Source organism: Schistocerca serialis, chromosome 4 (assembly GCF_023864345.2).
Source record: "Schistocerca serialis cubense isolate TAMUIC-IGC-003099 chromosome 4, iqSchSeri2.2, whole genome shotgun sequence".
Taxonomy (NCBI): domain Eukaryota; kingdom Metazoa; phylum Arthropoda; class Insecta; order Orthoptera; family Acrididae; genus Schistocerca; species Schistocerca serialis.
The window spans coordinates 823,921,812-823,946,168 of record NC_064641.1 but is presented as its reverse complement, the minus strand read 5'-3'; the positions used below and the strand labels follow the sequence as shown (position 1 = coordinate 823,946,168).

Genomic DNA, 24,357 nt, shown 5'->3' with positions numbered 1-24,357 from the left:
TTTATGAAGATATGAAATCAAAGATTGATAAATTTGATACTAGTGATTATCCTGGAAATAATATTTATTGTTTCCCATAAGTTAACAAGAAAGCTGTATGAAAAATGATAGCTGATGCAATGGAAAAATAATGGAAGAACTTTGTAGTCTGAGAGGAAAAACGTATCCTTATAAAGTTGGTGATGAAACAGAGAAAAAATCTGAAGGAGTTAAGGAATGTATTGTCAAAAGTAGAATAAGCTTATATGATTATAAAGATTGTTTTTTAATAATAGTGAACAGTACAGAGGCATTAATATCATTCAAAGTAAAAAACACGAAATATACACAGTTGAAACAAACAAGAAAGCATTGAGTCCCGATGATGACAAACGATATGTTTCGAAAGATAAAACAGATACATTACCATATGGTCATTACGCTATCTGAGACTTAAGTCGCTTTACAAATTATAAAAAAATCTAATAAGATTTTTTCTGTATAAATGGAGACTCTAATAAAGAGGTTCAACAATGTAAGTATCTCGAAAGAAATTAAAAAATTAAGTAAGCTAGAGATAAATGTTTCATATAATGTTACTGGGAGTGAATATTTATATACTAGATATGGAGAAAAAATTATTATGGAGCTTAATAATGAGTTTAAGATTATGTTACCAGATAGATACTCTAAAATTACTAAAAATTACTACAGTTTGAGATTTTCAGTTAATTAAAAACGAGCAGATGAGAATGAAATATAACAGAATGAAGAAACTTAAAAATAGAAATAATGATTTTCATGATATTGAATTCACAGTGTGAAAAATTTTGGACTTTTTTATAATGAATTTATTATTCCAGGTTCAGGCTCACGGTCCCTGGAAAAATAAAAGATACTTTTGATGTTCACTGGAATTCATTTTATTTATTTTCTTATATTCACCTTTTATGGAACAGTATTAAATTTTATTTTCTTACATTCACCTTTTATGAAAAAATATTAAATTTTATTTATTACATTCAACTTTTGAATGGAAAAAATAATTAATTTTGAGAATTGGTGAACGTGATACGAAAAATTATCCATTTTTATTAATTTTTCTAAGTAATTTTAAATGAAATTGAGTGAGTTAGACCTGACGAGCGGATAATAGTAGATTCATTTAGTAGGTTCTGGAGAAGTCTCCATTTTCTAGTGAACAAACGAGTGAAACGAGTGAGTGAGCTAGAACCAGAACCTACTAACTGGATCTACTGAAGTAGACGCTTCCGCTCCTCTCTTGTACGCTACTAATGCCCACTGCCACTATCTGTTACTTTTGTAATAGAACTCCTGCTCAAATTCATCGTTAAGTCCGACAAGATTCACATGCATCGGTTGCCCATAGTGCACCTCCTCCGTGAATATAACCTGGTACATATCTTATCTTCTGTGAATCAGTCCAGTTCCTTGGCGAAGCTCCCCTGAAGTTTCGCACGAACAGGATTTATCGTTTTCTTATCGCGATTAAATATCTGAAATTGCCCATACTTGAGCATTCTCTTTTCGATATTAGGTGTAGAATACATGTACTGGCCGGTAGTAGCTTCTTGTAGGCTATATGGGGGCCTATAGTATACGAATACACCTTTGGGTTTTCGTAGCTGGGTGCGTCGCCCGAAGTTTGTGATCGTGGAGCTTGATATACATTGTTACCGCTGTTCACCACCCCTCGAAACTCTTCTAGCTTTCCTTTGGTCACGTTAACAGATTCCTCGACTTGATCCGTCCATTTCACCAAATCGGAGCCTAGCTGAGTCTTAACCTCTTCTAACCCTTTCTTAAGGAGATTCTCTTCTCGCAATTCATCGCGGGGGGTAAGGATGAGACAGAATATTTTACGCCGTCTGTTATCGCCTGATTCAGCTGCTACTCCGTCGCCTTTGCCCAGTTCTCTATTTCCTCCGAAATATAACCGCTTATGTACCTCAATTTTTTTTTACTTTATTTCCCTGTCCGTAGGAAATATCTTGCACTGTTTTGCTGAGGCTAGTAACTGTTTCTTCTACCTGATTCTGTGCAGTCACAGTTTCATTGACAGTACCATCCATCTTTCCGATCTCTATTGGAAATTTGTCCTGAGCCTGTCTTCTAACTCATTCAACAAGGCCTCAGCTATCGTCACACGTATATCGATTTGATTTTGCAGGATCAGCGGAATTAAGTCAAGCTGTGTCTCTGTTTTAGACTGCGCTTGTGCCATAATTAGCTGCCCAATGTGCCGTGGCTGTCTGAGCTTGCACGATATGAGCCATATTATCAGATAGTAAACTAATCATTTGCGTAATTGCGGTGAGGGGGACGATCGTGGGTGCTGATAATCTAGCTAGATCCTGCGCCGCAGTTGTAGGGTCGTCTACAGCGTCTTTTACATTAGCTGACTGCTTCTTGTTCCGCTTGCATTTCAAACTGCGCGCGAGTTAAAACCATGAAATGCTGCTAACAATTCCGTAAATGCTACTTTTCAGATTAACTCTCACAATACATTGAGTCACTATTTCACACACAATTGAAATATCGTAGCACTTCGCAAACAACCGCTCCAGAATTTTGTCTACAGAATGATAGCGAAAATGGAAAACTATCGTTTACATACATCAGCAACAAAGTCCTTGCCACTTCTACCCACTACCAGAACCAAGTTTGTGGCATAGAAGATGCAGAAAGATAATTAATTAGAGGTCTTGCCTTTATATGTTGCCTTCCGTCGACTTTCTGGGATGAAATTCGCATGTGACGGACCTCCGTAGTCTGCACCCAATGTCATAGCAGCTGTACTCGTTCCGTTGTGGCATGAAACAGATACACACAAATATTATACACAGAGTCCTGGCCAGTTCAAATTTCCTCTTTCTGTGAAGGTGAAGTTAAGTTAATGGCGCAGGCTCTTGAGATCTCCCAGGATACAAAGTTCCCTATGAGTTAGGACACACCAAATAATATTTCGAGTCACAATGGAGAAATTAAAATACCCAGAGAGTTGAGCGTACCTTTTATATTCGTGAAATTATATTTTTCCATAAACGGATTTCCTACCTGCATTTCAGTACACGTCATCCTCTCGTATGAGATGAAATGTTATCGAAATTCATCAAATTACATTCGGTATTCAAAATGGCAGCTTACAACAATGCCGCTAATTACAGTTCCACTGCGATCCTACTCTCCACAATTCTCAATCGGAAGTACTCAGTCCATTGTACACGGAATGTTCCACATTCTATCCAAAGAGTTTTTATATCACGATTCACACACAATGTATCTCTCGCAGTCGTAAGGCGTCTATGAGCCATATAACTTAGCTGCTGAGTTACATGTGGATATATCTGCTACATAATGGAAAACTATACTGTATTCCTTATTCAGGGCGTAATTAACGTTGTAGTTGTTAAGGCTTTCAGTCCGAAGATAAGTTTCGTAGAACCCACAATGCAATTACATTCGGTATTCAAAATGGCAGCTTACAACAATGCCGCTAATTACAGTTCCACTGCGATCCTACTCTCCACAATTCTCAATCGGAAGTACTCAGTCCATTGTACACGGAATGTTCCACATTCTATCCAAAGAGTTTTTATATCACGATTCACACACAATGTATCTCTCGCAGTCGTAAGGCGTCTATGAGCCATATAACTTAGCTGCTGAGTTACATGTGGATATATCTGCTACATAATGGAAAACTATACTGTATTCCTTATTCAGGGCGTAATTAACGTTGTAGTTGTTAAGGCTTTCAGTCCGAAGATAAGTTTCGTAGAACCCACAATGCAATTACATTCGGTATTCAAAATGGCAGCTTACAACAATGCCGCTAATTACAGTTCCACTGCGATCCTACTCTCCACAATTCTCAATCGGAAGTACTCAGTCCATTGTACACGGAATGTTCCACATTCTATCCAAAGAGTTTTTATATCACGATTCACACATAATGTATCTCTCGCAGTCGTAAGGCGTCTATGAGCCATATAACTTAGCTGCTGAGTTACATGTGGATATATCTGCTACATAATGGAAAACTATACTGTATTCCTTATTCAGGGCGTAATTAATGTTGTAGTTGTTATGGCTTTCAGTCCGAAGATAAGTTTCGTAGAACCCACAATGCTACTATATCCTGTAAAGCCTCCTCTTTTCCAATAAACTATTGCAGCCCATTTCCTTCTGAATCTGCTATCTGTATATACCTTCTGTTATTGCCAGACTACATTTTGTGCCCTTGTTATGGCTTTCAGTCCGAAGATAAGTTTCGTAGAACCCACAATGCTACTATATCATGTAAAGCCTCCTCTTTTCCAATAAACTATTGCAGCCTATTTCCTTCTGAATCTGCTATCTCTATATACCTTCTGTTATTGCCAGACTACATTTTGTGCCCTCCCTACTTCGGCCATCATCAGTTGTTTTGCTGCCCAAATAGCAAAACTCATCTACTACTTAAAGTGTTTTGTTTCCTAACACAATTCCTTCAGCATCACGTGCCTTAATTCGATTACATTCCACTATCCTTGTTTTGCTGTTGATGTTCATCGTGCATCGTTAAAGATACTACTACTGCTCTTCCAAGTCCTTTGCTGTAGCTGATAAAATTACAGAGTCATCGCAGAGCCTGAAAGTTTTTTATTTCTTCTCCATGAACGTTAATTCCTATTTCGAAATTTTCTTTGGTTTCCTTTACTGCTTGGTCAATGTACAGACTGAACAACACCGGGGACAGGCTAAAACCCTGTCTCACTCCCTTCACAACCGTTGCTTCCTTTCCTGCCCCTTGCCTCTTATAAATGCCTTCTGATTTTTGCACAAATTGGAAATAGCCTTTCGCTCCCTGCATTTTACCCCTGATATCTTCAAAAGTTCAAAGAGAACACTCCGTTCAACATTGTCAAGAGCTGCTATAAGCTTTGGTTTGCCTTTCCGCACTCTGCCCTCTATTATAAATCGTTAGGCCAGTATTGCCTCACATCTTCCTACGTTTCTCCGAAATCCAATATGATCTTCCCCGAGCTTCTACCAGTTTATCCATTCTTCTGTAGAGAATTCGTATTAGTATTTTGCAAGTCATCATCATCATCATCATCCAATTCTAACACTTAATGACGTGGCCTCTTCGAGTCGGCGTGTAACAAAGCATCCCAGTTAAGATCTTCCATTTTTTCCAATCCTGAGCTTTCCATTGCCAATTAAATCCCACTGCCTTCCTAATATCTCTGTCCCATCTGTCTGGTGGTCTTTCTCTAGGTCTTTTTTGGTGAATTGTGTTCCAGTGTAGGACTTGTTTAGACCATCTACCATCTTTTGTTCGAGCAACATGACCAGCCCACTGCCATTTCACTGTATTCACTCTTTCCATTATGGCGGTGACCTTTGTTGTTCGTCTAATTTCAACTGCTCTCTTCCTGTCTTTTTTCGTGTAACCCAACATTGATGTTTCCATTCCTCTTTGGGATGTCCATCTTTCACAACCATAAGTTATTACTGGCAATATACATTGGTCAAAAATAGATTTCTTCAGCTCAACCGACATCTTAAGATTTCAAAATTGAAGCATTCCTCCCGTAAGCTTGCCAGCCCAGTTTAATTCGTCGTAATATTTCTCGTTTTAAATCTCCTTTAGCAACAGTTAGACACAATGGAACAAAATCAGAGACAAACACAGCAAAAGCTTCAAAAGTTAGACACAGTGGAACAAAACCTTAAAAAGTTAGACTCATTGGAACAAACACTTGAACAAACACGTGAAGATTTAACTACTGAGTTACATAACATTGAATCGAAATGTCAAAAAGTCTGTAATGACGTAAAAGCACAAATTTGTGAGCATTTTCAACCTATTTTTTTGCGGCATGAAAATGCATTACAGAATCACGAAGCAGCCATAAAAGAACTGCAAATTATTGTTCATGAAAATCATGAGACCTTGCAAGCTAAATTTGACTCAGTTGCATCTACCGATTTGGTTACGCAACTTGCAAAAACTCAGGAAAACTTTAAGGACACAGTAGATACTCTGAAACTTGGTTCAGAAAAACACACTGAAGAAATAAGTACACTATCGGAGAAAGTAGCCGAACTTTCGGATCAGGTCACTAACTTATCTACAAAGGTAGATGATGATCTGAATGACACAAGACCCGTAGCCTTCACTGACACAAAAGAGTATGAACAAATAAGGAAATTCAAACAAAATCAGAATCAAATTAATACACAACACCAAAGAGAAATCCGGGAAGTACAAGATCAGCTGACACAGGTAATACAAGAATTACATATTTCAGACGACACTGGCGCTCCAACATGGGAAGAGGGACTTAGAAACGCGGAAAAGCCGCAAAATAATAACACGGGGCATTTCGGAAGTTATGAAAGAAATTGGCAATGTGCACCGAATTTTGAGATGGAACGGCCGACACGACCTAACAATGACCGATATGCGACTCGGCGACATGATGATTTTGACTATAAGCTGTTCATTACTACACGTAAATTCAAAACATTTAAGAATTCTGGCAACGACATTCATCCACAAGCATGGCTCCATCAATTCTCGCATTGTTTTCCTCCCAACTGGTCGTTAGAACACAGATTAGAATTTATGTGTGGCTACTTGGAGAATGAACCAGCTGTAAGAATGCGATTGGTCATTCACGATTGTCACAGTGAAGGAGAATTTTACCATGCCTTCCTCTCAGCATATTGGTCTCAAGCCACACAAGACCGAGTAAAACATAGCATCATAATGATGAAACGTTTCGAACAATCTGAATTTTCCAGTCTTATGAAATATTTTGAAGACATGTTGCACAAGAATCAGTACCTGTCAAACCCATACAGCCCCTCAGAACTCATCCGCATTTGCTTAATCAAATTACCTGAACATTTACGACATATTATTTTAGCAGGACGTTGCAAAGACGACATTGAAGCTTTTCAGGGACTGTTACAAGAATTATAAATTGACACTGACAATCGCGGAACGCGAAACCAGGAAAACAATCACTACAGGTCACATCCGTCACAATTCCGTGACGACAGAAGTAATAACTGGACACGACAAGGCTATTCTCACAACACAAATCGTGACCAAAACAGACACCACCCTTATGACAACCGCTGGCAGAAAAATAGTTACAGAGAAAGATCGCATTTCCGTAGAAATGAATATGACAGAGATAACCATAGAAATAGACAATATGGTAACCAAAACAATTATTATCAAGGGAGGCAGAATAACTTCAGACGCAACAGTTCGGCGCAGAGTTACGATTCAGGGAGAAATTCTCCACCACATGACCGACAAACAAGAAACTATGTAAACTACCGACATAACGACAGACCTGAATTCCATCAGAACTGGCGAGCTTTAAACAGAGCTGGGCCCTCTCGGCAAGGCGAATTTGTGGAAGTTAGGTCTCCTAATCCCAATAACGACGCGCGCCAACAAAGGGACAGACAATGACTCGCACCGCAGGCACCCACGTGCGCCGGCTGGCTCAGAGAAAAATAACATAGAAGCTAACCTTGAGAAAAATTCCAGTATTCTTTACCGACGTATACTGCATGATAATTGCTTTGAAGTTGAAACTCTGTGCACTAGGAAGAGTAAAAGATTGTACCACATTTCACATGTAGAACCGTTTATTGAAAGATAATCTGCTTTTTAACTTTGTCTTTGCCATATAACTTTTCACTTTACATTACTAGTATGCTGTGTCAGACTTAAGAAACTGTTAACATGCCACAATGTTTGAAGTTAAATATCCAGTCAAGAACCAAGAGAACATATTTAAACAGAAATTACGAATGCATTGTTATTGTGAACAGACGACACAGTGTTATTGTGTGTGTATATTCTTGCTTGTTAGTTGCACGATTACGTAACGACTATAAGGCTCACATACTTAGAACATTTACCAGTACTGCTAATGAGATTTTAATGCAACATTTTGGTTTACTTGAAAATACATTCTGGGTTTAATGTACTTTCTGTGAGATACCAGACGACACAGTGGTTAGTTTAAGTGACAACTACACGGTTTTATCACGACGCTTCTAATGAGTGACAATTTACAATGTTGCTTTTGTAGTGTTTCTGTTTTATTTCTGCACAGTTTTTCTGTTTTATTCTGCAAAGTAAAACATGTTTTAGTAGTAACTTTTGTGGTATAGCTACAATGAGATTGCCTTTTCCGTAGCACAACAATACGTTACAGCACAGTACTTTCTTCATCATGGCAATAAGCGTAATAACTAAGATATCTATACATAAAGCATTTCACTTTTGTTTATCATGAGGTAAGTACATTGACGTCTGCAGAACTTAGCTTTCGGAGGACGATAAGTACGACACTTCCACAGAATTATCTTACAGCAAGACGCACATTTAGCACTACAGGACACGCATTTGAGTGATTAATTTTGTACTTAAAACATTTATTTTTAAAGATATTTGAAGTACAATGATACAAAGGTTTTCAGTGATACATTTCATTTCATTGCTGTAATCTGTAACACCTGAGGGTATGATTACATTAATTCTCAGGGAGGTACACGCTTACTTTGTGTACCATGTGTTTGGCAAGCACAAGGAGCCCTAGCTAATATGGTATTTGCTTATACAAATTTACACATCGGTACCATATTTCTCTAACACACAAATTACACAGCTATCTGATCATTTAACTGAGAGATAAACATTTTTTTTTACTACATCAGTGACAGATGTTTACGTAATTACACAGTTGGATAACTTCACACTTATGAAATTGTAATTTGTCTGTACTTTGTGAAATGCTCATATTTTTCGGAACCATTGTGATACTATAAGAGCTTTGAATGATGTATTTGGTAAGGGAGCATGAATTTTAAAGTACGTTTGAGGTAGATGACACGATTGAAATGAGCAGAGAATTTTTTTTAGGTTTTGAAATTATTGCAGAAAGCTACGACGATTTTGAGATTTGACTGAGGTGTTATGATGTTATTATTACGACGACGATGTGTACTATGCTGTTGAGATATGTTTATGATCAATAAGATGATGCTACCGTATATGAGGAATAAGAAGTATGTTGGAAACCAAGAATCGTACTTTAAGAGTTATGAAATGTGCGTAAATTTGTGACTGTATCACAATGCTGACGAATATTTTATTTGGACACTTATATTTATAGGATTTTCTTTCTACAGATTTGCAACGCTAATTCTTGACCTGTGAAATATTTTTATGTGAGACTGTCACTGTAGCGGAAACTGCTGTCGTAAATATTTCTGTAAGAAAGTTAAGTGACCACCTGCACGTAATGCGTCGCGGGCACCCACCTGGGTGACGGCCGCCCGAAAAAAAAATCCATTAGCCTTTCAGAGGCGCAGGTGGAGAAAAAAAAAAAGGAGACACCATCAACCTCGCTATTGACATTCCTTTGTGGAAAGCATCGCAAATAAGACACGCTCGTTACTTGGAAACATATGATTATATTGTGGAGCGCCTACTTTCTGCTACTTACTGAAATGCTTATAAACTGATGGGAAATATTCTTACATCTGCAAACCTGATAATGACAAGTGTCTTTCTAAGAGAGTTGAGAGCTACTGACTTATGAAATGTCACATGACTATTGAATGATATTTGTATGCTTTGGTTTGCGTAATTGCTTATTTCATTTGATACCTGTTTTCCAGCTGTGTTACAGCATTAGTTTTATAAAATAAACTTAGATGCATTTGCTAATGTGAACACTTTCTGTCAACAGATCTATTAAATGATAATTTTGTAATCCACATTCTTTAAAAAAAGGAGCACTTGGAAGGGAAAGAACAATAAGAAGGGACTAGTAACAGTAACTGGACACATAATTTTCTTTTCAAGTACTTGGTAATTTCTTTTGTAGAATAATTTGTGGTGCACCACTTTAATTACTTAGACATTAAGATGTGATTATACATTTCCCTTATCTGCATTGTTATCTTTACTGTAATATTTTTTCTGCTTGAGCTATGTCATGTTTAGATATAAGCTGCTGTTTGCCAGGCATAGTGCTACTGAACTTTAATTTGTGTTACTCTGCTAAGCCAGATTTATTTTTTTGTTTGCTGCGCATTGCCTCATATTAGTTGTAATGTTGAATTGCTTGGTAATTTAGATTTACTGTAGCTTGCTTTGCGATTTTCCATTTTTTTATTGCTGTTTATATTAATTGTTTTATGTGCTGCTGCATTGCCTCGTCCCTTAGTTTAGCATCTGAGCTCAGTAGATTTAAGTTAGCTTAAGAGGGGGTAGACTATATAAGAAACTAACTATTATAAATTTATAAGAAATAGGATACTGTACAGTGGAGAAAAACTATTATTGACAGAGGATGTGAACAAAATACAGAAGGCAGGCTTAGATAGGACTTTTTGGGAATAATGATGAACAAAGGGAGATCTCCATGCAAAATACTGCAGTAAAACAAACCCTGTCCTTTCCCTTTTGTGTTATCCCACTATGTGTTTGTGTACCCTTGTGTATTTGTTTTCTTCCTGTCTCTGTGTAGTTTCATAGAATTTTTTCTTCTTTTAATATTAAGCTACATTCACTATGATGAGGAATACTGTTATCCTCGAATATAATTGGCATTAATAATATGTTATTTACTTTGTAAAGATGTTAGACATTATTAATTCCGTTCTGTTTAATGCTCATGTGTGAAGTTGATGTTTCAAAAGTTATTGTGATCTTTTATGTATGTACTCATGTCATAATTCCACTGATGTATATGTTAGTTCGATTCTTTTGTAAAGCCTGTACTACAAATGTTATCTGTATTATTATGTTCTTTAATGATGTATTTTGTACCTTTGTTATTGTATTTTTATGTTACCAAATTGTAATTGTTACCAGTTCTTCAAATTAAGTAACATTTCACTGCACACATTTCTGTTGGTCATAGTACATGGACAATATGTGAGAAGTAGGGACTGATAGTGTTTGCACGTGTGTTAATGATTCAGCAAGGGACTGGATAACAGCATTGCTGGATCTAAAGACAATTCCAGAAACTTTGTGAGTGCACAAGTGGTGGTTTATGGACTTGCTATATTGTCCGCAAGACTCTTCGATGGTGATTGTGCACCTGCACATTTGCAACAGATGGCTGCTGGCCGTCTCTACCAGGACTACAGTGGGTCTGCATCTTTGATGGCCCACCAATTGCTACAAGGACTGCAGTGGGTCTGCACCTCTGGTGGCCCACCAGTACCGTAATTTCTACCAGGACTACAGTGGGTCTGCTCTGTGATGACCTAACTACCAATATTCTTCAAAACGTCGACTGACTCTGCTGTGGGTTTACTCTGTTGTGGCCCATTACCTGTCTGCATGTCGAGTCAGCACTGTCTTTCCGTTGGAAGGACAACACTACTTCTTCAAGACTGCATGGAAATCCACTACGTCTGTGTACATTGTCTTTTACTGCTCAGACTTTGAGAAAAACACTGCAATTTTACTGTGACGAATGATGAGGACTGTCTGTATGGACTGTGAGAAAATTTTAGCTTTTGACCAACATTGTATCAATAAGTGTGTGCCTTTGATTTCTTTGTTATTGTAATTGTGAAAAATTTTTTAACAAATATGTATTGGCCAGTGCCCAAAAAAATTTGTAAAATTTTTTTGGGTAGCATGGGGGCTATGTAAGTAGGCTGTTTAGGTTTTTTTTTATTGGTAACGCCACCTCTGTATGAAAATCACTGGCTGTGCTGTGTGCAGTCTGTGGCTGCTTTGCATTGTTGTAATACTCGCCATTGTAGTGTTGGGCAGCGGCAGCTGGATGTGAACAACGCATAGCGTTGCGCAGTTGGAGGTGAGCCGCCAGCAGTGGTGGATGTGGGGAGAGAGATGGCGGAGTTTTGAAATTTGTCATGAACTGCTATATTTATATATGATGATATCAAGGTAAATACATTGTTTGTTCTCTATTAATATCTTTCATTTGCTAACTATCCCTATCAGCAGTTAGTGCCTTCCATAGTTTGAATCTTTTATTTAGCTGGCAGTAGTGGCGCTCACTGTATTGCAGTAGCTTGAGCAGCGAAAATTTTTGTGAGGTAAGTGATTTGTGAAAGGTATAGTTTAATGTTAGTCAGGGCCATTCTTTTGTAGGGATTTTTGAAAGTCAGATTGCGTTGCGCTAAAAAAAAAATATTGTGTATCAGTTTAAGGACAGTCGTGTATAATTCTTCAAAGGGGACGTTTCAGCTGTATAGGTTAGTACAGAAATTTCCAATATATTCAAGTATTTTTTCCTTGTCTGTAATTCGGCCTTGATCTGTGTCTAATGCTGTTAGCTGATTCCTTCCAATCATAAGCATTCGCTTGGCTTTGTTTAAATTAGATTTAGTCTCAAGACTGGCTTTTACCGCGTCTTCTTCATACTTTTGATGTCGTGTTTCGTGCTCTTTCTCAGAGCTTTGCACAGATCTGTATATTCTATCGTGTCTTTGTCTGTATCAACATTCATTCTTCTTCTCTTGTTCATCAAATCTGTTGTTTTATTTGTCAGTTTCTTGGGTTGGTTTTGAGATTTACAGAAGCCATCCACTTCTTCATCTGTCGTGATGAGTACCTTTGATACTTCTTCTGCTTCGCATTCTTTTAATTTTCTCTGAATTCTTTCTTCAAATTCCTCTTTCCGTTCTTTAAGATTTTTGACATTTAATATTTTACTTTTTCGTTTAATTAGTTTTATTCTTTCATATTTTGTATTAAATTTAAATCTTACTCTTACTAATCGATGATCACTGCTTGTCTTGAACATGTTTAACACAGTGACATCTTTAATGCTTTGAGGCCCATTGGTGAGAATGAAGTCTATCTCGTTTTTTACTTCAAAGTTAGGACTCCTCTAAGTCCATTTGCGATCTGAGTGCTTTTCGAAAAATGTATTCATAATAGGTGTTCTCATGCATTCTGCAAAATTGTACTAATCTCTCACCTCTATCACTGCTTTCGTCTATTCCATATTTGCCAACAACTCAATCACGTTCTTTGTATGTTCCAACTGTGGCATTAAAGTCTCCAATTATGAATTTATAAAAACAATCTCTGTATTTCCCAAAGGTTTCCTTCAGACATTCGTAGAAAGATTCTATCTCTTCATCTGAGTGAGTAGACATAGGCGCATAAGCTTGAACTATTTGGATCTTATACCTGTCTGATATTTTTAGGACCAAGCGTGCAGTTCTGCTTGAAATTCCTTCTAATACTATTATCTTGTCGGCATTGGTTTTGTTTACTAAAAATTCAACTCCATTTAATTTTCCATTTTGTTCTCCACAGTAATGTAAGAGATTTCCTGAATTCAAGCGAAGGCAGATTTCGCCTTTATGGCGCACTTCACTTAAACCAATGATGTCCCAGTTAATTTTCTCTAGTTCCTCTTCTATTTCCGTTACTCTGTCATCTCGCACTAGCATACAACAATTGTACATACAGATTTGAAGGCATTGCTTCTCTCGTTTTGTGGACTTGGGATTTTGTGACACTAAAGCAGCTCGCTTACATCCGGATATCCGAACGTGGGGCTAATTTAACTCTGGAACATTTTACCTTACTGTCACACATCATGACTCAAAGATGAGAAGCATAATCGCCACGCTTGCTTCAGAACAGATTGGCGATATAACTCTCCAGGCCGCCCCTAACCTGGGGTACAGACGCCTTTGGCAAGCCGCTCCTCTGGAGTACACACGCCGCCTTTGCATGAGAAGTACAGGTTGGAAATGAAAGATCCCTAGCCCTCGAAAACTAATAGCGTCAGGTCCGGAAAATAACAAGAGTTCGCCGTGGATGGCCAGATAGGAAAGATAAAAGTGAGGAGCCTCGCTTAAGTAAGTGGAAGCAATGCCAGGACTCAGCTCGGGGCCCTGTGGTCCCCAGCCTCGTACTCACTAGGTGTGAGTCCCCTGGGGGGATTTTGCAAGTATGACTTATTAAACTGATAATTTGGTAATTTCCCCACCTGTCAGTACATGCTTTCCTTGGATTTGGAAATAATATATTCTCCTTGATGTCTACGGGTATTTCGCCTGTCTTGCACACCAGATGGAAGAGTTTTGTCGTGGTTGGGTCTCCAAAGCTATCAGTAGTCCTGTGGAAATGTCGTCTACTTCCACTGCATTGTTTGGATGAGACAATCCTCCCTCCCTCGCGTCACTATACTTATTTGAAATTATCACCGCTATACTTCATCATTACTTGAAGTACGAATTGCTGCCCCACCTCTTGTGCTCACTCGAACTGGCTCTTTACGATTTTGCTTTGTACTCAGACATGAATAAATAGCCAGCAAATGTAACATTCTGCACAAATAAGGAAGATGTTGTCCAAGCGAAGGAATATTTTAGGTAGCTCTCCAAGTCCTGTTTGTTGGAGGGGTTAAAATGACAGAACCGTTTGGAAAACGCATCTCCCTAAAAGGGAGCCATGTAGTATCAACTCAATAAATACTTCTTTCGAGATTATCATATTTACTTTGCGATTATGAGTCTTGTTCCGTGTGTTTACCCTGTGTCCAGGAATTTTTGATGAAACAAATTCACTTGGTATGCTTACTAAAACAAAACATGCAGCCGTTTGTATGCACTGCCTGACCAAAGCAATGACGTAGCCAGAAAGAGAGAAGGAAACGGGCTCAGAGGGCATGTGACGTTACTTCGGTGATTACAAAATTGAATCAGATTTATAAAGAACTTTGCAGTAGGACGTTTACCTCCGGTACCCGGGATGCATGCACTGAGTCTGCTGGGAAGAGTGTCAGAAAGCCGCTGTATCCTCTCCTGAGGCAAGCTGGTCCATTACTGTTGTACGAGGGCTATCCACAAAGTACATTACGTTTTGGAATTAAAAATAAATAAAGTATTGGAAATTTTTTTTATTATATACAGATGAAAGCCACACTTAAATACTACTTTTCTACATAGTTGCCATTTAAATTAAGGCACTTATCGTAGCGTTGGATGAGCTTGGAAATTCCTTCGTCGTAAAATTCGGCCGCCTGCGCCTTCAACCACGTGGTTACCTCTTCTGTGCGTCGTCATGAAAACGCTGCATAGCCAACCACTTCTTCATTGCTGGGAATAAGTGGAAGTCGCTCGGTGCCAGGTCGGGACTGTACGGCGGATGAGGAAACAACTCCCATTTAAAAGATTCGAGAACGTCACGGGTGGCAGCAAGATCTTTGAGCCCAACTTTCCCCTGCGCTTGTTTTGTATTGCTCTTCTGAGGTTGTGCAGAGTTTGGCAGTACCTTTAAGAGTTTATTGTAGTGCCTCTTTCCAGGAAATCCACAAAAATCACACCTTTTCTGTCCCAAAAGACAGTCGCCATCACTTTCCTTGCCGACATTGTCTGCATGCATTTCTTGGATTTTTGGGGGGAATTTGTGTGCCCCCACTGCGTTGACTGCAATTTTGTCTCGCAGTTCACATGCTTAACCCATGTTTCGTCACCAGTAACGATGCGATCGAGTAATGAGTCGCCATCTTTCTCGTAAGCGTCCAAAAACGTTAACGCTGCAGCCATTCGCTGATTTTTGTGAATCTCTGTCAAGATTTTTGGTATCCATCTTGCACAAAACTTGTGGTAACCAAGCTTTTCGGTAATGATTTCGTGCAACAGACTTCGTGAAATTTGTGGAAAACTCATAGAGAGTTCCGTTATTGTGAAATTACGGTTTTCACGGACCGCGGCATCGACTTTTTCGACAAGTTCGGCAGTCACTATGCTGGGTCTTCCACTTCGCTCTTCGTCGTGAACGTTAGTTCGGCCATTTTTAAATTTTATGACCCATTGACGCAATCCACCTGCAGTGATTATGTTGTCCCCATACACTTCACAAAGCTGCCGATAGATTTCTATAGGTGTACAGTTTTTTGCAGTCAGAAACCTTATTACAGCACGCACTTCACACTTCGCGGCATTTTCAATTAACGCTGACATTTCAAACTGTCACAGTAACTCAACGGAGTACAGCACGAACCTCTCACTAGCACGGCAGGATGCCGACTGAGCGGCGGAATGCCATGACACCAAGATGGCCGCACTAGCCCCGCCTCTAACGGACACAAACGAAAACGTAATGTACTTTGTGGATAGCCCTCGTAGTTGGTGCCTGACATCCGAGCTGGTCCGACGCGTGTTGTCTGTGGGACAGGTCTGGGGATGTTGCTGACCACGGCAGTACCTCAACATCGCGCAGAACGTTCACAGTGACACGTGCCACGTGTGGACGAGCACTGTCCTGTCGAAAAATGGCGCCACAGTATTATCGTAGCACGCGAGGACGCCGAATGACTGTGACTTAACGTTGTGCCCTCAGTCACTATCAGCCATGACCTGAAGTCATACCCCACACTGTGACGCTAAGAATAATAACGGTGTGCCTCTCCAAAACAGGGGAAGAATGGGACCTCATCCCAGATCGCCGCGATGCTCGCCGACGGTCATCTGCGGTGGTGCAGAACCGCGATTCACCGCTGAGCACAGTGCGACGCCATTCACCAGCAGTCGATGCTACCCAGTCACTGCACCACTGCAAAAAGCACCCGTTTCTGTTTTGGACCTAGCGGCAGGCCTACGCATGGGACGATAATTCCGAAATCGTGCTGCTGCTAGTCTCAGACCAATGGTGGGGGATTACTCAGAATGTAGCGGGAAGCCCATTACTTGTTCTTGGATGGCAGGCGCAAACGTTAAGTGACACTTCGCCAGAAGATGATGGGTACTAAACTCATTGAAACGTTGCGACAAGACGACGCCACCACTCGGCTGATAACCCGAGAAGAATTCGTCATGGAATACGCCGAGAATGACTGAAATCGCATACTCTTTCCGCTGGTTTGCACCCATTAGCGATATTTCTCTTTTAGTAAGTGCTGAGGTGATGTGACCAGAAAACATATAAGATATACATTTTTTTAACCTTCTGGCGACTTAAACACTTGCTTTTTAAGCGTGTACTGTCACTTGCCTGAAGTTCTTTTTTGCAAGAAATTTGTCATCATTTGCTATGTTTCTTTGATTTCCTTCAATTAAAATACTTCGCCACAAGATGATGGGTACGAAACTCATTGAAACGTTGCGACAAGACGACGCCAACACTCGGCTGATAACCCGAGAAGAATTCATCAGCTGAAAGAGAGTGACAGAGCCTCAGCAAATTTAAATAAAAAAGTAATTTTCATTTATTTTAACATAAACTTGTAATCCTGCACGCGTGTCAACTTTTTAAAACAACGAAAAATCCATATTTAATGTCAGAAGTACGGAAACACGTCTGTAAATAAATAACTACGTGAGTTTCAAAAATATTGCATTTTTAGACATATGCTTTTTATTTACCTATCCTCAAAATAAGAGATGTTATCTGTGTGTGCAGAAGTTAATATCCATAGCCATGGTTCACGTGTAACTGAAGAGGCTGAAAAACAATATAAATGAAACCACACAAACTTGAAGACTGAGTTCGTTTTATTTTATTGAAAAAAACGACTGAAAGAAAGAATAATCAAGTAACCAATCGTTGTTAAAACCACTCGGTTGTTCCATAACTAGTCTCAGACAAGCGCGCAGCATGTCTGTGTCCCTCACAGTGATCGTTCAAGATGTTACACACTCACGCCTATTATGTACCTAGCTAGACCTAGTAGCAACGCTGAACACGAACAACACTAAAGTACTGTGGTGGGCGTTCTACTTGTCACGGAGACTAGCAACTCAACTCATTTATATGCCGGCTGATTATGTGTATGTGTACAAAAACGTTGGCGTCCCACTGTGTCTTCGGGGTGCTTCACTTTTTTTGTCATGCAGTGTACGCGTAATTGCTGAGGTTGAATGTGGGCCCCCGTGTGCAGGCGCGGGAGGTGGAGGTGCGCGCCGGAGCGGCCGCGTGGCGGGCGCGCGTGCTGTTCGCCGTGCCGGAGGGCCGCGCCTTCGACCTGGCGGTGCTGCAGCTGCCCGGCCAGCGCGCGCTGCCGCCCGCAGTGCCCCTCGAGGACCGGCCTGCCCGCAAGGGTGAGTACAACTAGGCGGCACTCTACACCGGCGGAAATGGTAAGTTACGCCAGCATCACTCTGACCGGTCGCTACCAAACTGATATTCCAGTGTTTCAGTGTCTTTTGGGTACTGAGGTGGCTCAGTTACTCAAGTAGCGCCACCCTACATAATTTATTCGTACTTTTGTGCTTAACAGTATCTCCAGGTCTGTTAATATAATGAATGTGTAACTGAGATATTCCTTTCATAGTATGACTACTTGTAAAATTTGTTGTGACTTGGCAAGACAGCTAAGTCACTAGGCGAGGAAGCCGAAATGCACGCGTTTACGCTCACGCAGACTGGCGTGAGGTCTGGAACATTACAAGGAATTAATAGTAGCAAATAAAGTACGTAGCTGTTGAAATACTTAACTTTAATCCATAATTGGTGAATATCGGTATGACGGTACATGCATCACAAGATAAATAGCAATTGATAATGGCGCCTTGCTAGGTCGTAGCAAATGACGTAGCTGAAGGCTATGCTAACTATCGTCCCGGCAAATCAGAGCGTAATTGTCAGTGAACCGTGGCTAGCAACGTCGGCTGTACAACTGGGGCGAGTGCTAGGATCTGTCTCTAGACCTGCCGTGTGGCGGCGCTCGGTCTGCAATCACTGACAGTGGCGACACGCGGGTCCGACGTATACTAGCGGACCGCGGCCGATTTAAAAGCTTCCACCTAGCAAGTGTGGTGTCTGGCGGTGACACCACAAAATGTATACGTAATTTCACCTGTTGCGTACGGTCAAACTACACTACTGATGGTTAAAATTGCTACACCACGAAGCTGACGTGCTACAGACGCGAAATTTAACCGAGATGAAGAAGATGTTGTGATATACAAATGATTAGCTTTTCAGAGCATTCACACAAGATTGTCGCCGGTGGCGACACCTACAACGTTGTGACATGAGGAAAGTTTCCAACCGATTTCTCATACACAAGCAGCAGTTGACCGGCGTTGCCTGGTGAAACGTTGTTGTGATGCCTCCTGTATGTAGGAGAAATGCGTACCATTTGATAAAGGTCGGAATGTAGCCTATCACGATTGCGGTTTATCGTATCGCCACATTGCTGCTCGCGTTGGTCGAGATCCAATGACTGTTAGCAGAATATGGAATCGGTGGGTTCAGGAGGGTAATACGGAACGCCGTGATGGATCCCAACGGCCTCGTATCACTAGCAGTCGAGATGACAGGCATCTTATCTGCATGGCTGTAGCGGATCGTGCGGCCACGTCTCGATCCCTGAGTCAACAGATGGGGACGTTTACAAGACAGCAACCATCTGCACGAACAGAATGAAATTTTCACTCTGCAGCGGAGTCTGCGCTGATATGAAACTTCCTGGCAGATTAAAACTGTGTGCCCGACCGAGACTCGAACTCGGGACCTTTGCCTTTCGCGGGCAAGTGCTCTACCAGCTGAGCTACCGAAGCACGACTCACGCCCGGTACTCACAGCTTTACTGTGTGCCCGCGAAAGGCAAAGGTCCCGAGTTCGAGTCTCGGTCGGGCACACAGTTTTAATCTGCCAGGAAGTTTCATATCTGCGCACACTCCGCTGCAGAGTGAAAATTTCATTCTGGAAACAACCTCCAGGCTGTGGCTAAGCCATGTCTCCGCAGTATCCTTTCTTTCAGGAGAGCTAGTTCTGCAAGGTTCGCAGGAGAGCTTCTGTAAAGTTTGGAAGGTAGGAGACGAGATACTGGCAGAAGTAAAGCTGTGAGTACCGGGCGTGAGTCGTGCTTCGGTAGCTCAGATGGTAGAGCACTTGCCCGCGAAAGGCAAAGGTCCCGAGTTCGAGTCTGGGTCGGGCACACAGTTTTACTCTGCCAGGAAGTTTCATCTGCACCAACAGTTCGACGACGTTGGCAGCAGCATGGACTATCAGCTCGTAGACCGTGGCTGCGGTTACCCTTGACGCTGCATCGCAGACAGGAGCGTCTGCGATGGTGTACTCGACGACGAACCTGGGTGCACGAAATGCAAAACGTCATTTTTTCGGGTGATTCCAGGTTCTGTTTACAGCTTCATGATGGTCGTATCCGTGTTTGGCGACATCGCGCTAAACGCAGATGGGAAGCGTGCATTCGTCATCGCCATACTGGCGTATCACCCGGCTTGATGGTATGGGGTGCCATTGGTTACACGTCTCGGTCACCTCTTGTTCGCATTGACGGCACTTTGAACAGTGGACGTTATATTTCAGATGTGTTACGTCCCGTGGCTCTACCCTCCATTCGATCCCTGCGAAACCCTACATTTCAGCAGGATAATGCTCGACCGCATGTTGCAGGTCCTGTACGGGCCTTTCCGGATACAGAAAATGTTCGACTGCTGCCCTGGCCAGCACATTCTCCAGATCTCTCACCAACTGAAAACATCTAGTCAATGGTGGCCGAGCAACTGGCTCGTCACAATACGCCAGTCACTACTCTTGATGAACTGTGGTGTCGTGCTGAAGTTGCATGGGCAGCTGTACCTGTACACGCCATCCAAGCTCTGTTTGACTCAATCCCCAGGCTTATCAAGGCCGTTAGTACGGCCAGAGGTGGTTGTTCTGGGTACTGATTTCTGAGGATCTATGCAACCAAATTGCGTGAAAATGTATACACATGTCAGTTCTAGTATAATATATTTCTCCAATGAATACCCGTTTATCATCTGCATTTCTTCTTGGTGTAGCAATTTTAATGGCCAGTAGTGTATAATTGTATTAGCTGTTCACTTCTGTCTGTGAGAAGCTGTATTTTTCCGTTTATTCGGCTCAGCAGGCTACCAGAGAGAGGCGGTGGAGGGATGCAAGCATTCGACCATCGCCACGGCCATAAATGCGTTTTCAGGGCATTGGCGTTCCGCCAACTTGGTGCTGGCTATTTTAATGCGATGAGAGCTAACGCGCCGGGCGTCTAGAAAGCGCTCGTACGAAGATGCAGCACCTGTCTGGAGGAATGCCCCCTTTACTTAAAGAAAGTGGCGGGTGGAAGTGTTCCATGAGAACCGCAAGACAGAGTCTCAACGGCTGCTGTGCAATGTATCTAGAAGCACGGTTAGCTTCCGTCTGTGTGACCGCCCACAAAATAACCAAAAAGTATCACTCTTGATGATGCTGTGTCAAAATATCGAAATTTCATTGGGTCTATGTTTGCAATCGTGGCAAAACTTGGCTAGAGACTGGACGGCGCTCGGAATCATCACTACCATTGGTGAATAACTTGGAGCGTTTCCAAAACCTGGAGAGAAAAATTAAGGTGTTAGAATATCTGTTTGGACACTCTGCCTCCTGCCTCCACGAACGATGATCTCTGGCATCTTCGCCGACCGCACGCGCTAAGACGGGGCCAGTACGCTGTTAACTGCTGCTCACACCGGGCGCACACGCAGCCGAGTACTGGAAGTGTATTTGTTGACATTAGGCGAGCAATACTTTTCCGTCGAACTGGTGAACATTATTCGTTAACTTTGCTGAAGTTTGCCGTTGCGGTAATTGATGACACCACTTGGTTGTTTCATTTGCAGGATGTACTTTGCATGTGTGAATGGTGTTTGTTCTTCCGAGTTCACTTTTCATTTGCACTTTCTGATACGCTCTTCGCTTGATCATTGGGGATATTCATTGCTCGTTCCTAATATTGGTACCAAGATCAGAATTTAGCATAACAGTTCTCTACCTCTGCATTCACTGCTGTTTACCGGAAGGTATTCCCACTTGAATGCTCATGAAGGGAAATAAACAGCATCTTTTATAAGCGTGCATTTTCATTAAGTAGTAAGATGCTTCCCTTAACTAAAATGTGCTGTCGTGTGGTGGTGGAACCGTGTATTTCACGCTTCACTGTTAACTTTTAAAGATGGCCTATCCCTGTTAAATTTATACTTATTAAGACTTTATCCGTTACACGACTTGTCTCATTACCTTTTAAAAGTAAATTCGCATGATTGCGTTGGGAGTTTCACTCCATTTTTCGATCACGGGGACTTTAATTTTGCATTTCAGAGATATGCATACTACAAGCACTACCAATCCTCACCTCAAAAAATGTTCATTAAAATTTTATCCATATGTGAGCTTGTTCACAGTACAGAAACAAGCCTTTCGCACAGTTGAAAAATGATGTCATAACATGGTGGCTGATGGGAGGTCTAATTTTTCGGAACTTTTCCGTTTGAGATCGTGCCACAGCACACTCAGGGGATGTATTCTTGCAACGTATCGCCATCTTTCAGACTATGAGGAAGGTCGAATAATTGGAATGAGAGGCACAAGGGCGTTTTATGGATAGATCGCACAGACAGTTGGCTGTACAGCGACTGCAGAACGTGTGGCAACTAGACAGACTCATGACAACGGTGTTACAAGAACAGTAGGTTCAGGTCATTCCGGAAGGATTACACCAAGAGAAGAATGTAGCATTGTTCTACTGATTCTGACGAATCGACGGATGTCAACAGCTGACATCTGTACATAAGTTACAGGCATACTGTCACAGCGGCTGCGGATTACCGGAAGATGGTTAGAAATCTCGAGCTGCCGTGCGTAGCTTACCACTGGCACCGTGCCATAGAAACGAAGTCTTCCATGATGTAGAGTCATAGTCAGTTGGGACATTGGGTGGCATTCTGTTCAGCTGTCTGTCTCGTTTCTGTTTGTGGGGGACGGATCGACCCCAACGTGTCCATAGATGACTTGGTGAAAGTCCACAGTATCAACGATTCTCTTTCTACAACTATTATAATCATGGTGTGGATATCTGTTGGGTACAACAATAGGACTGATGTAGCAATAATTACTGAAGGCAGGCTGACATCTCGCCAGTATGTGGCAAAAATGTGAACAATATTGGCGTACCAATAATGTCCATGGTACCAAATGTTCGGCCACAGAGGCCTTGGGGAATGCACAGATCCTGATCTGTCGCACTTAGGGCATGTTCTGGACGTGATGGGACTCATATACTTTCACAGCATCCTCAAGCCAGCAATCTTGACCACAGAACTCCCTCAACGTGAACATTCGGTGGATAATTGCATCAATGCCACAACGAATTAAAAGAGTATATTTGTGCCAGCTCCGAACACCTGATATTGATCATGGACAACAGTTATGAATGTAATGAAAGTTTAAGCGTTTAATACTCGTCAGATGATGTACGTCTCCACAATGTTTGATAAATGTCGGTCTGGTGCTTCATGTCCTAACTCTTACGTCACTGTAATCATCAGACCGAAGACTGCTTTGATGGAGCTCTCCCCGCTAGTATATCCTGTGCATGCCTCTTAATCTCTGACAGTAACCTTCATTCACTTGAACCCCCTCACTGCATTCAAGCCATGGTTTTCCTCTACAATTTTACTCTCTCCCCACCCCACACAGATGGTTCAAATGGATCAAATGGCTCTGAGCACTATGGGACTTAGCATCTGAGGTCATCAGTCCCCTAGAAATTAGAAATACTTAAGCGCGGTTCCAGATTGAAGCGCCTAGAACAGCTCGGCCACTCCGGCCGGCCCCGCACAGATACATTTCCTTCTGTTATCAAACTGAAGATTTTCTGATGGCTCTGTATCTGCTTCGTCAACTCATCCTTTCTGGTTGTCTAGTCGTTCCACAAAGCTCTTTTTTCTCCAACTTGTTACAACACCTTTTCATTAGTTACTTGATCGATCTGTCTAATTCTAAGCATTATTCTGTAGCACTAAATTTCAAAAGTTCTATTCGCTTCTTGTTTGTCCCAATAATTTTCCAAAATTCACTAGCAAGTAATTTTACACAAAAAAAAAAAAAAAAGTAGAGGAGTCTCCCTAACACTGATTTTATCTCCAGTGTTAAGATATTTCTCTTTTTGAGGAAACCTTTTCCTTTATTTACGAGTCTACGTTTAATGTCTTCTTTACTTTTACTGTAGGCAGCAACTTTGTTCCTCAAATAGCAAAACTGTATACTAGTTCAGCATTTCAAATGTTCAAATGTGTGTGAATTCCTAAGGGACCAAAATGCTAAGGACATCGGACCATAGACGTACTCCCTACTTAAACTAACCTATGCTAAGAACAACACACACACACCCATGCCCGAGGGAGGACTCGAACTTCCGGCGGGAGGGGCCTCAGCGTTTCATTCCCTAATATAATTCCGCTAGTGTCGTCTGATTTAATTCGACTACCGTTGTCGTACTTTTATTTATGTTTGTCTCGTAACCACTTTTCAAGACCCTCCCCTTTCCGTTCACCTAATCTTCCAAGTTCTTTGTTGTC

At 41.3% G+C, this 24,357-nt stretch overlaps 1 protein-coding gene across 1 annotated transcript in view; it reads left to right on the top strand.

Annotated features, from left to right (window-relative positions):
- LOC126474794 (peroxisomal leader peptide-processing protease-like) overlaps nucleotides 1-18,089 on the top strand; it is a 787,868-nt gene extending 769,779 nt beyond the window's left edge. Inside the window, exon 7 of the mRNA XM_050102270.1 lies at nucleotides 17,916-18,089. Coding sequence (XP_049958227.1) covers nucleotides 17,916-18,089 — 174 coding nt within the window. The remainder of the gene's footprint in view (nucleotides 1-17,915) is intronic.
- The last annotated feature ends 6,268 nt before the right edge of the window (nucleotides 18,090-24,357 follow it).